At 53.3% G+C, this 12,926-nt stretch overlaps 1 protein-coding gene across 2 annotated transcripts; it reads right to left on the reverse strand.

Annotated features, from left to right (window-relative positions):
- Positions 1 to 4,002: 4,002 nt before the first annotated feature.
- On the reverse strand, positions 4,003 to 12,543 carry FHL3 (four and a half LIM domains 3). 2 transcript variants are annotated; one of them, XM_064281760.1, is made up of 6 exons: positions 12,465 to 12,543; positions 7,046 to 7,221; positions 6,764 to 6,938; positions 5,221 to 5,390; positions 4,915 to 5,101; positions 4,003 to 4,787 (listed from the first exon to the last, which is right to left on the reverse strand). In XM_064281760.1, exons 2-6 carry the CDS (start codon positions 7,199 to 7,201, stop codon positions 4,633 to 4,635), a joined length of 843 nt encoding a protein of 280 aa, XP_064137830.1. In that variant the 5' UTR covers positions 7,202 to 7,221; positions 12,465 to 12,543; the 3' UTR covers positions 4,003 to 4,632. The 2 variants fall into 2 exon arrangements, with proteins under 2 accessions (XP_064137830.1, XP_064137829.1); XM_064281759.1 differs by having other exon boundaries at positions 12,381 to 12,480.
- Between the last annotated feature and the right edge of the window lie 383 nt (positions 12,544 to 12,926).

Below are 12,926 nucleotides of genomic sequence, written 5' to 3' on the forward strand. Positions count from 1 at the left end.
ACCTCAATGTCCTTTTCAGTAAAATGGGGATAATAACAGATTTTTTTTTGTAGAAACTTACAAATGGAAACAATTTAATTGCCTTTCAGCGGGGTGCCAACCAAACCAAAAACCAAACTCGTTGCCATGGAGTTGATTCCGGTTCTTTGTGACCCTATAGGACAGAGTAGAACTATCTCATGGTGTTTTCAAGCGTGGCTTGTGGATTCGAACTGCTAATTTTTTGTTTAGCCCATGTGGCTCTTACCACTCTGCCACCAGGGTTCACAGCAGCAGACTTAAAAACAAACAAACAAAAAAACCCTTAGCTGTCCAGTTGATTTCGACTCATAGCTACCCTGTAGGAAAGAACAGAACTGCTCCATAGGGATTCCAAGGAGCGGCTGGTGGATTCCAAGTGCTAACCTTTTGTTTAGCAGCCAAGCTCTTAACTACTATGCCACCAGGGCTCCAGCAGACAAAAACAACCAAACCCATTGCGGTGGAGTTGATTCCGACTCATAGTGACCCTGTAGGACAGAGTAGAACTGCCCCATGGAGTTTCCAAGGAGCTCCTGGTGGATTCAAACTGCCAACCTTTGATTAGCAGCTGTAGCACTTAACCACTAGGGTTTCTGGGCTCCAGTTGAGGACTAGATTGATAAAGTGTAGTACATCCAATCATTGAAAAAAAAAGGGGGAAGAAATCTGTATGTTCATTTCTAGGTAGAGAAATGAAGACCTACAGCTGTGTGCTTATATGGGCATCTGTTTATAATTCACAATTGACAGAAAAACTGGACACAACCTAAACTGGTGAGTGTATAAACCAAATTCGGCATATCCACGTAATGCTACAATATGGAGGAACCTTGAAAACATAATGCCAGTAAAAAAAAAAAAAAAAAGCCAGTAAAAAAAAACTAGATACTAAAATGACATAGTGTATGATTCCATTTATATGAAATGTTCAGAAAGGCAAATCCATGGAGACAGAAAGTAGATGAGTGGTTGCCAGGGGTTGGAGGTGAGACTGGAAGTGACTGCAAATAGACACCAAGTATCTTTTTGGGGTGATGGAAAGGTTCTAAAATTGGATGGTGGTGATAGTTCCACAACTCTATTAATGTACTAGAAATAATTGAATTATACATTTAAAATGAGTGAATGTTACGGTTTGTAAATTATACTTCAATGAAGCTGTCAAAAAATCAGTGTGAACTCATGTGAAAAGATGGCCAGGAAAAGTCAAAAAAGGTGGATGCTCAACAGTGTGTATAAAAGATATACAGAGATGATTTCTGTAAGAATATCCAAGTAACACTAAACAATGGTTGTTTTCCAGAAGATGGACTGGCACATGTGGTATGAGAGAAAAGTTTTTCTTTGTATATACCCAAAGTACAGTGTGAAAAGTTTTGTTTAATGTATTCATGTACTATTTTTTTAATTTAAAAATAAATTTAAACTAAAAAAAAAAAATATGCATGTATATGCTTAACAAAAAAGGACTAGAAAGCTGTAATGCATCAAGGAGTTATTTTTTTACCTTTTGTTCTCTTTACTCTTTGGTAGTGTCTAATTTTTCTACAAGGAGCCCCAGCAGAGCAATGGTTAAGAGCTTGGTTGGTAACCAAAAGGTCAGTGGATTGAACCCCCTAGCGGCTTGTGGGAGAAAAGACCTGGTGATCTGCTCCCGTAAAGACTACAGCCTAGGAAACCCTATGGGGCAGTTCTACTCTGTCATATAGGGTTGCTAGGCACAGGGTAGGCACTGGACTGGTTTTTATGAGTTGGAATTGACTTCAGGGCACAGAACAATAACAATTTTTCTACAAGGAATACACGTTGCTTTTTGCAAAAAAAAAAAAAATTATCTTCTGGTTTTTAAAGTTTGAAAAATAAAATGGGGATAATGACCCTTGTCTTGCCTACTCATGAGGGTGTTGTGAGGATCATATTTGCATCTGAAAATATAAGCAAGACCTCCAGTGTTCGAGAATGGGGGACCCCAGGCACAGCTGCCCTCTGGGGCTTTTCCTGGGCCCCTAGGAAAGAAGGGAGAAATCTCCATTCTGGAGTGGAGTAACTCAGGGTGTTTATTATTATTTTTTTTTGTAAGGTTGGTGATCTGTCCTATTTCATCCAATAAGAGATACCATCAAATGTAAAACTTACCATTATTTTAAGCTCCAAAAAGAAAGGAAAACTGTCAAATTATGACCCAGTTTTATAATTGACACTGTCAATTATAAAATGCATCTCAGGATTCTGAGATCTTAAACCTGGAAAATGTCTTGAAATCAATGAAATGTGGTATTGTACCAGGGTATCTCTTCCTCTTAGGTGGGTGGAACATTTAAGCACCGCCATTCATTCCTTCCCTTTGCCTCAAACTTGATGCCTACCTCCTCCTAAACCCCTTTTCTATCCCCACTCCATCAAATCAGTCCTGTCTTTTCCACTCCTACTGCCACCTGCCACCTGCCTCATCCTCTCTCACCTGGACCACTGCACCACCCGCCTAACCAGCTTGCTCATCTTACTCCTCCAATCCATTATTCATGCCACAGCCCAAGTGATCTTTCCAAAACTGCGATCATCTCACGCCCCTGCTTGAACATTTCCATTAGCTGCTTTACCCGCAGGGTGAGGTCTGTTTAACTTGGCACTTGGCTTTCCGTGACCTGGGCTTTGCCTGCCATTTTAGTCTCCTGGCACTTTTTCCAGATTAAATTACTTGGTGCTTCCCCAAAGCACCATATGTTTTCAGGCCTCCAGGCCTTTGCACCACCTGTTTTCTACGCTTGGACTGCTCCTACTCGACAAATACTCACCGAACTTGTAGTAAGTGCCGGGAGCTGGGAATGGAAGGGGAAACAAGGGAAGCCCCAGCCCAATTCTGACGGTCAAGGAGAGAAACAAAAACGTAAACATGCAATTATTAATCATGGTAAGCGCACTGGGCACTGGGAATGGTGTGTTGAAAATGCCAACCCTTTCCTCAGATAGTTTAGGACTGGGCCCGGGAGGCAGTGTAATGCAGATTAGAATCCAGGATTAGTGACTACCTACAAGACTTTGGGCAACCGCCTGAGTCTCGGTCTTCTCCTCTGTAAAATGGAAGTAATGCCCCACAGGTTTCTGGGAAGGTTTAACGTGAGCCACATCTGATCGCGCGGTTTCCGCCGGACTAGGAGTGAGCCCCACCCCACAGATCGCCCACGGTCCGCCCGCACCCTCACACCGAGGGGCGGCTGCCGGCGGTCCTCTGTGTGCGCATCAGCCCGCGCGTGCCGCGTGCGCGCGCAAAGCTGCCTCCACCAGTCAGATGGCGGCGGCCCAGACCGCAGGCCGCCGAGGGGGCTGGGGGCCCCGGCGTGGGACGCTGGGTGAGGGGTGCAGCGCTCCGCCCCATCTCCCCACTTCGGGGGTTAGCCCTCCACGCTCATTCACGCCCCCGCCCGTGAATCACGGGGGAGGGGGCGGGGCCATGACCCATTCATGCCGGGAATTGGATCCAGATGTTCCCGCGGCGCGTGCAGCTGCATCCTTGCCTTTTTTGGCAAAAAACGTGCGGCCGCGAGAGCGGATCCCGGGCCGCCCCCGCTAATCCCTGGGAAGAGGGGGAAAGCGGGCTGAGGGTCTGGGCTCAGACTGGGGATCCGGACGAGGTGCCCTGCAGGATTTGAGAAGGGCTGTGAGGGGTGGGGGCGATCTGTACCAGAGGTAACCCCACTTCTACTCCCGCCCCCCCCCACCCTGACCCTCCTTTCCCCACAAGGAGGAGAAAGCCCTGTGCCAGCAGGAGGGAGGCCCGCTAAGCTTGAGAGGGATGGTAGCTGTGGCTGGGAACCCTTCTTTCGGGATTCCTTCTTCGGGAGGGACTTCCCACCCTGAGTCCAGGCCACCTCCCTCTCAGCCCCGCACAGAAGAGGTCTAGGAAGAGCTTCAGCATCTCCTGGTCCGCAAAGGAAGCTTCTTTCCCTCCCCTTCCCCCAGACAAACACATGAGGCCAGAGCTTTCTCACACTGCTTTATTACAGAATCTGGAGGGGGGAGCCCCATGGCCACCCCTCTGCCCATCTCTCGGTAAAATGGAGCTGAAATGAAATGAGAAGACACTCGGTGGACACAGAGCTCCTGCACGCTAGGACCCCCACCCCCAACCAGCAACCCCTGCCCTGCTGCTTAGACAGCCCCAGCCCTAGTGATGGGATTGGAATGGGGCCAGAAGAGGAATCAGACCTGAGTATAGCCCACTTTTTAGGACTTCTCAGGCACCCACAGAAGACCAAACGTCTTTGGAGAGAAGTCTAGATTTAAGGGGATCTGGGTTCCAGGGCCCATGTTTGGAGGGCTGGGGTCTAGAGCTCTGATTTGTGAAGGGGCCTTTGTCTGAGACCATGGGGGAGAGGGCTGAGTTCTGGAGTTGGGGTGGGAGCTTGAATCCTGGAGGCTCTATAAGAGGCTGGGTCTGGGGACCCTGGGTCATGGAGTACCAGTTTGGAGATGTTGGGATAAGGAGGCTGAATCCTGGAGCCAAGGGGCAGTTCCATTTTGGGGAGGGGCTGGGGTCCGAGAGGTGGTTTGGAAAGGGAGTCATAGTCCTAGAGCCCTGGTTTGGGAGGGCCTGGGCCCAGGAGCCCTGCCTCAGGGCCCTGCCTGGCTGCAGCCCTGGCACAGCACTTGGTCTCCGTCGGGCACGAAGCCTTGGCCCACCAGGGAGGTGGAGCAGCGGGCGCAGGAGAAGCAGCTGTGGTGCCAGTGACGGTCTTCAAAGGACACATACTTGCCCCCACCAAGTCCTGGAGGGAGGCTGGAGGTTAGCTCTGCAAATCCCAGGGTTAAGTCCTGTCCCTCAACCTCGCCCAATACCAGATGCCATTCACTTGTCTGTACCCTACCCACCCTATTTTTTGACCCTTGTCCCACCTGTGATGGGGCGCTTGCAGCTGCTGCACTTAGGTGCAAAGAGTTCCCCATAACAGTCCACGCAGTAGGGATCATCATCCCGGGAGGTGAACTGCTGTCCTGCCAGGGGTGTCTGGCACCCGGTGCAGAGCAGGCATTCTCGATGCCAGGGCTGGTCACGGTATGTCACGCCTCCCTGTGTCAGCGTCTGTGGGGGCAGCATCCGTCAGCTGGGGAGTGGGGATTCCCACCCCACAACAGAGCCTTATTCACCCCACCTGTTAGTGCAGTGGAAGTTGGCACCCTACCCGCTGGCCCAGCCCTTACCTTGCTGCAGCGGGCACAGCGAGGTGCAAACTTGTTCTCGTAGCAGGGTACACAGTAGTGACCACCCTTGTCAGGCACAAAAGAATGGGAGCCCAGCGGCTGCTCACAGCCACTGCACAGGAAACAGTGCTCATGCCACGTCTGGCCTCCATACTCCAGCTTCCGGGACCCTGTAGGGGACAGGGGTCCCACTCAGAGGCTGTGTCCCAAGCTCCAGAGGGATATCCTTTGCTACCCCCAAGAACAGTACCCACTGTTCCCATAGTCTGAGCAGAGTAGTGTTCATGTATATGCGGCAAGACCCCCACCACATACTCCGTATGATAACCTCCCTCAAACCCAAACACTGCACATGACGGCTCAGCCCCCATAGCCTAGACATGAGGGTTTAGGCATATGTTAAGTGCCCATATGTACCAGATATGATATAACAGGCATGAGTCTCGGTACAGGCTGAGACCCTATACACCAGACATGATGGTATTAGCACACACACCCCCCAAAGAAACAAAACTCATTGCCATTTTTGATTGATTCAGATTCATGGCAACCCAATGTGTTACAGAGTACAGCCAAGCTCCATAGGGTTTTCTTGACTGTAATCTCTATGGAAGCAGATTGCCAGGCCTTTCTTCTGTAGCATCACTGGATCAGTTTGAACCACCAACTTCTTGGTTACTAGTCTATTGCAAACTGTTTGCACCACCCAGGGACCTGGCACACAAAGACCCCACATATACCAGGCAAGCAAGTCTCTATCCACACAACGTTCTAATGCCTGGGGCATGATAGATTCAGTATGTGCTAAGCCCTTGCATATCTCAGGCACGCCACTCTCCACTCACGTATCTACTAGATGCCCTCTGTTTATGTGTCTCTGCACACACTAAGGAGCCCTGGTGGTACAGTAGTTAAGAACTTGGCTGTTAACCAAAGAGTCAGCAGTTCAAATCCGCCAGCCGCTTCCTGGAAACCCTTTGGGGCAGTTCCACTCTGTCCTATAGGGTCGCAATGAGTCTGAATTAACTTGACAGCAGTGGATTTGGTTCTGGGGCACACACTAAGCCCAATGCACCAGGCATGAGAGTCTCTGCCTGCCTTTAGCTCTTACAAGTACCAAACATGTATGTCTTTATACATGCTAAGGCCTTAAGTGTGTATCAAGTGTGGTAGTCTGTCTGTACATGCTAAGCCTCCAGGTGTTTACCAGACCTGCTGGTCTAGCACACATGAAGCCCTCAGGAATGTACCAAGCTCGTCAGTTCCTGTACATGCTAAGCTGTCATGTGTATACCTGGCCTTGTCAGTCCCTGTGCGTGCTAAGTCCCAAGAGCATACAAATATGACATTTCCAAGAACATACTGTGTATGTAGGCCTGTACACATCCAAGCCTCTAGGTGTGTAATTAGATACGCATGCTGGCCCCTGCACATGCAAAGACCCTACATAGATGCCAGGTGTCCTGATCTCTGTACATGCTAAGCTCCCACGTAGATGCCAGGCATGCCACTCCCTGCATATGGTAAGCCCCTGGGGACGTACCAGGCATGACGGTCTCCCCACAGGCAGAGCACTGTGAGGAGAAGGCACTGCAGTAGCAGTCATTGCAGAGCAGCTCGCTGTCCTGGCAGGTGAAGGGCTCATCGGCCAGGGAGCGCTGGCAGCGGCAGCAGCGGAAGCAGCCCTCGTGGAAGTGGCGGTCTTCATAGAACAGCTCCTGCGGGGAGCACAGTGGGGGTGCTGGCATCCAGGCCTGGTAGATCTACCTTTTGCCTCCTCCCACCAGCCCCACCCACTCCCTGCTTTGTCTGGTCCGGTCCTCACCCTCGAGTCATGCCCAATAAGCTGCTGGCACTCAGCACAGGTGTTGGCAAAGGTGTTGTCATAGCAGGGCACGCAGTGGGGTCCGCCGTCTGTCTGAATGTACTTGCGGCCATACAGGGATTCACCACATTTTGCACAGTCAAAGGCCTCGCTCATGGTGGCACTGTGGGTGCGCCCTGTTAGGAACACAAGATGGGGCAGGGGTCACCAAGGGGGGCTGTGGCTTAGCCCCTTGCAAGAGCCCTTTGCATTCAAGAAAGGGACCAGGCATAGGAAGTGCCAGGTCAGAGCAGGTGGGGATGAAGAAGGGGTGCTTCTGGGAACCCAGGAGTCCTGCACATTTATTTCTGTATTTACAGGTGGGGGTGTGAAGGGGTCAGGAAAGAATCAGGAAGCAAAGTTGCTTTCTTATCTAGGCTCTGGCAGATCAGGGGGGAGGGGGCTTTTCCTGGGTCAGTGACTCATTTCCTGCCCCAGCCTGAGTTTAGCAAACACTGTCTCTAGGGTGGCAGGACCAGGGGCAAGAAGCCACACCACTCTACCCCATCTGACTAGCATGCCCATCCTCTCCTGACTCCCAGGAAGATGTGAATAAAGGAACCTCTATCAGATATCTGGAGTGGGGGGTTAGGGATGGGAATGGGTTGTTCCCACCCCCTCCTGATCCAGGAAACGGTGGAATGCTAGATGGCTGCTGGACAGATGAATGGTGGAGGAGACCTGTGTGAGAAGCTGGGCCTCCCCTCCCAGAAAAGAATCAGCCCGGCAACAAGAACTTCAGAGGCTCAGCCTAAGTTTCAGCAGGAAGGAAATCCTGCAAGCTGGACGCAGCCAGACTTCCCCAGCTGGACCCTCTGCCCTCATCCCCTTCCACCCCTGCTGTGTCTCTGGTCACACCGGGCTGGGCAGCCTTGGCCTGCAACATCTGCAGCAGCTGTGATAGCCCAGATGGCCAGATGTCAAGTTTTGCCAACAACAGGGGAGAAAAAAGGGAAATGAGATGGCAGGGGAGGAAGAGGGGAAATGGAGACAGAATGAGGGAGAGGGAAAAAGAAGTGTGCTCCAACCCACCCCCCAGAATCACCCCTGGCAGCATCTGGCACAGCCTCTGGGTGAGACAGTCTCTTCCTAGCTCTTCTGATTTCCAAGGGTTTGGGACTGGGAGTAAAGGGTGAGGGAGCGGGAGCCACTGAAGATGTTTTCTCCCCAGTTTGGGAGGGGCCCCCCCAGGGGTGGGGGAGTGAGGCAAAGGGGAGCCCTGAAAGCTGTTGCTGCAGACACCCAGCCCCCCACCAAACCTCAGACACTTTCCATTTTCTCAGGAACAAAGCATGTTTGCAGGATGAGGTCATGCACACAGCTGCCTCTGGAACAGGAGCATGGGGAATGGGGGGGTAGGGAAGTGGGGTTCCCAGTCCCTTCTGCTGCCTCTGATTGCAGTCTCTAGCCCCAAAGTCAGAGCTCCCCAGCCCTGGCCTCCTCTACCATGAAGCCAACTCTCTAAGGACTGGGATCCAGGGTGGGTGGACAGGAGCCACCAGGACCCATGGGAAGGCCCTGGAACACTGAGCTGGGCCATTTCCCAGCTGCAGATGAGTCTGGGGGAAGTCAAAGAGACATACAAAGAACCCCTCCAATCCACTCCCTCTCCCATTAGACCCCAGTGACTGGCTGTCCCCAGAGCCTGCCCTGGATCAAGCTGAAGGAAAAGCCCTCCTTTTCTCAGCCACCACAAGTGGGAAATCCTTGCCAACAAGCATTGCTCTCTGGCCTGGAGTCCAGACTCCAGGCGCCAGCAGACACCCCAGGCCCTGAGGGCCTGGCTTCTCTGAAGGGATGGCCTGTGAGCTTTCACCTTCCCTTCTGTACAATGGGAGAATACTCAGTGCACACTTTGGGCCAGGGCCCGAAGCCATCAGGAGCTGTGGTCTTCAGAGCAGGATTCCTGGGGTGTGGGACTATGCAGCAGGGTGCCCCTAGCACTCAGTACTGTCCCTCCCCTCCCAGGCCCAGGTTTCCTCTGGCCCAACATCTGAGGCTGGCCTGGGCTGTCAGCCACTGGACAGCAGGGGGCCATGGAAGTGGAGAGTGTGGTCCTGTGTCCAAGAGTGCACCAGGTCCTTTCCTTCCTCTATGGCTTGGTCAGCAGCAACAGCCGCCTTCCCAGGCCCAGGCTAGCCCCGGGCTGGCACGCCCGCCCTCTGGGAAGACGTAGTCACTCTCAGACAGAAACACCCCAAATAGGGTATAGGCGTGGCTTGTTCCCTTCCCAGAATCCCCTAATCTGTCAGGCTGGGCTCTGGTGAGGACAGAATGAAGGGCACTATCAAGGCCCACCTGTCTCTGCCCATCCCCCTTCCCCCCCCTTCTCTGGCAGGGCTTGGGGGTATTGAAGACAGCCAGGCCTTCCTGGCTGCGGGGGTGGGGGGGGCACAGAGGGAGACTTGCTCAGTCTGCCAGATGGCTCTCAGCCCTTGCCCTCTCCCCCACCACACATATAGACACACAGCTGGCACTTCCTAGCAAACCTCCTAGAGCTCAGAATGGCTGGATAACAGACTTGGTGTGTGGAGCAAAATCTTAAATCTGGGTTTGAATCCTGGCTCCCTTCACTTACTAAGCTGGGTGACCTTGGGCAAGTCACTTAAGCTCCCTGAGCCTATTTTCCCATCTAATAAAATGAGGTAATTATAACTCCCTACCTCCTAGGGTTGTTGTAAGGTTTAAATGGGGTGATACTTGTAAAGTACCTGGTAGATAGTAAACAAAAAAAACCAAACCCGCTGCCATCGAGTCGATTCTGACTCATAGTGACCCTATAGGACAGAGTAGAAGTGACCCATGGTTTCCAGGGGGCGCCTGGTGGATTCGAACTGCTGACTTCTTGGTTAGCAGCCAAAGCACTTAAGCACTATGCCACCAGGGTTTCCTGGCAGATAGTAAACACTCAGTAAATGTTGGCTGTTGGTCTTTTTATTATTAGTCCATTTTTCATAGTGGGGTCAGATGGCAGTTTCTCAGCCAGGCCTGGTGTTATAGATTGAATTATGACCCCCAAAAATACATGTTGTAAATCCTAACCTCTATGCCTATGGTTATAATCCCATTGGGGAATGGGTTGTCTTATGTTAATGAGGCGGGATTAGTGTAGGGTGTATCTTGAGTCAATCTCTTTTGAGATATAAAAGAGATTAAACATAAGTTAGAAGCAGAGATGGGGGAAGAGAGGTGCCAAGCCATGTGAAGATTGCTCAGGAGCACAAGCTCAGAAGAGACTAGGACCCTCCCCCAGAGCCAACGGAAAGTCTCCTACTAGAGCTGGCGCCTTGAATTAGGACTTCTAGCCTCCTAAACTTCCAGAAAATAAATTCGTTTGTTAAAGCCACCCATTTGTGTTATATTTCTGTTATAGAGGCACTAGATAACTAAGACGTAGGTAAGGGAACTGTACTTTCTCAGTGTAGCTGGGGAATAGAAGAGGCCCTGAGGCCCATGGGGCTGGCTGAGGAGACTAGGAGGGCTAGTGGTGGCTCTGGCCCAGCCACCCTGCTCCAGCAAGCCTATCTCTGCCTGCAACCTATCCCAGAGGCACAGGTGTGTGCGCACCAGCATGCAGCTTTGCCCTCCCAAAGAGCATTCACACCCACTACCTCATCAGGCCTCAAAAGACAGGCCTCACTCTCCAGCTGAGCATAAGAACGCCAGGGCAGGGCCATGCCCAAGATCACTCAGGTAGTCAGAAAGCCCAGGTCTCTGCCACCCAGCCTGGAGCCCATTCCCGCTTCTCTCCCTGGAAATCCTTTGAAAGGGGTTTGGTGGTGGTGGAGGGGCTGGTCAGTATTTGAGGGCAGGGAAACAGGAGATGCTGGGTAATATCACCAGGACTGGAGCTTGGCTCTTCTCCCCTTTTACCCCCCAGCTGCCAGCTCTGCGATTGGAAGACACCCAGAAGCCTTTCCAATTACCCATGCCAACCACTCAAACCCTCCAGCCCCCAACTGTCCAGGAGGGCCCCACAGCTGTGAGTCAGGATCAGGACAGACACCTCCCCCAGCTCCCAGGAGTTGACAGGAGTCTTAAGGGGTGAAACCAAACTCCCCTACTCCCCACTACCAGGCACCAATCCCAAACTCCTTTCCCCCTTCAGTTCCCCTAAGGGACCTGGAAGTCAGAGAAGCTTAGGCAAAGAGGGATGGGGCACAGGATCTGGCAGCTGCTCTGGGGACAGGGGAGGAAGAGTTCATTCACCCTAGGTCCCCCAGGGCTGAAGCAATGCATCCAAGACTTGAGTTTAAAAATAAGTTGGGGCTGCCTTGGTGGCTGTGTGTATTCGTGGGGCTGCTTCTTCATCTCAATCTCACTGTCTCAGGTCCTGGGCCTCGGGGGGCTCAGCTGGCTCAGTTTCTGCTTCCCCACATCCTGGCTTCCCCATCTTTCCTGGCCTGGGTCTCTGGGTCTATCTTGGAAGCTGTCAGCTCGCCTGTCTCTCTGCTCCCATTAAATCTCAGTCTCTGGAGTTCTGGCTCTGCTCTGCTCATAATTTCTGTCTCAGCACACTTCAGCAGCTTTCCTTACGTTTTTGGGTGTCTGTCTTTGACTAGCTATCTCCCAGTGGTGGCCACCACCTCTCTGGATCTCTGCCTCTGTACACTCAAATCTTGGTCTCACAGTCTGTCTTTAGAAAGCCTCAGTGTCTCCACCTCTACCCTCTGAGCTAGACAGTGAATCCAGAGGCGGGCTTACCAGGAAGCTAAAGAAACATAAAGTTCAGGGCACCTCAAAGGCCCTAGCAATGTGTTTACGGGGTCATATGAATGTCTTTTCTTAAAATGCTCCACAAAATCCTAATCTGTCCCTATATCTCGGGTCCGTCTCTCGGTGACTCTGTACACCAAGTCTGTGTCCGTGTTTCCATTATGTCTGTAGCCCGTCTGTCTCCGCAGACCCGGAGCCTAAGCCAACCGCTCATGTCCCTGTCTCTGTCCCGGTGTCTCGCTCCACCGAGGTTTCTGCCAGCCTGTTTCTCGGACCCTCCCGGTCTCTGCAGGCCGAAGTCTGTCTCTCTGGCTTTTCTATTTCAAACTTCGTCCCCTCCCCCGCCCCACTCTCGAGGCAGCCCCCGCCCCGCCAGGCGGCCGGGAGCGGTCCAGTCGGGACAGCCGGCGCTCCGGTGCTCAGCGCCTCCGGCTCCCAGCGTGCCCGGTGTCCCCGGCCGGACCTGGGCAGGGGGCGGGAGCCGCAGCTGTCCTTAACCCTGTGCGGGCTGTCTCCGCTCCCCGGCCCGAGGGAGGGGACCCGGCTCTGGGATTCAGAGCCGGGTCGGCGGGGAGCTCACCTCGAAGCAGGCGGCAGCAGCGGGGCGCAGCGCCCGTGAGGGTGGGGACAGGCACCGGGGGTCGCGTCTCTCGGCGGCTCCTACCTGCGGGCCCGGCCGAGCGGCGGCCGAGCGAGCTGCCGGCGAGGCTGCCGGCTGGAGACGGACTGTGTGGGCGAGTGGGAGCTTGGCCCCAACCCCTCCCCGAGGAAGTGAGCGCGGGAGCCCGCCCCGCCCGGCCCCCGCCCCCGGGCCCCCCTGCCCTCAGGGTGCGGACCCCGCCCCCGGTCCCCCAAGCGGGCCGCTGGGGGCCAGGCCCCGCCCCCACCTCCCTTTCAGACTGGAGCCAGCCCCAACCCCCCTCCCCCGGGCCAGCCTAACCTGGCCCTCCCAACCTTCCCGGAGGGAGGGACCCCACCCCTGCCCCCTCCCTGCAGCCTTTGCTGTCCTCTCTGTCTCCCTTTCTGTGCCCCCAGCTGCAAGCGGGGGATTGCCGTATTCAACCCCGGACAAGAGGCACTGGACCCCGCAGACCAGGGTCTACTAGGAGACCAAAGAGTCCTCATG

This window comes from Loxodonta africana, chromosome 3 (genome assembly GCF_030014295.1).
Source record: "Loxodonta africana isolate mLoxAfr1 chromosome 3, mLoxAfr1.hap2, whole genome shotgun sequence".
Taxonomy (NCBI): domain Eukaryota; kingdom Metazoa; phylum Chordata; class Mammalia; order Proboscidea; family Elephantidae; genus Loxodonta; species Loxodonta africana.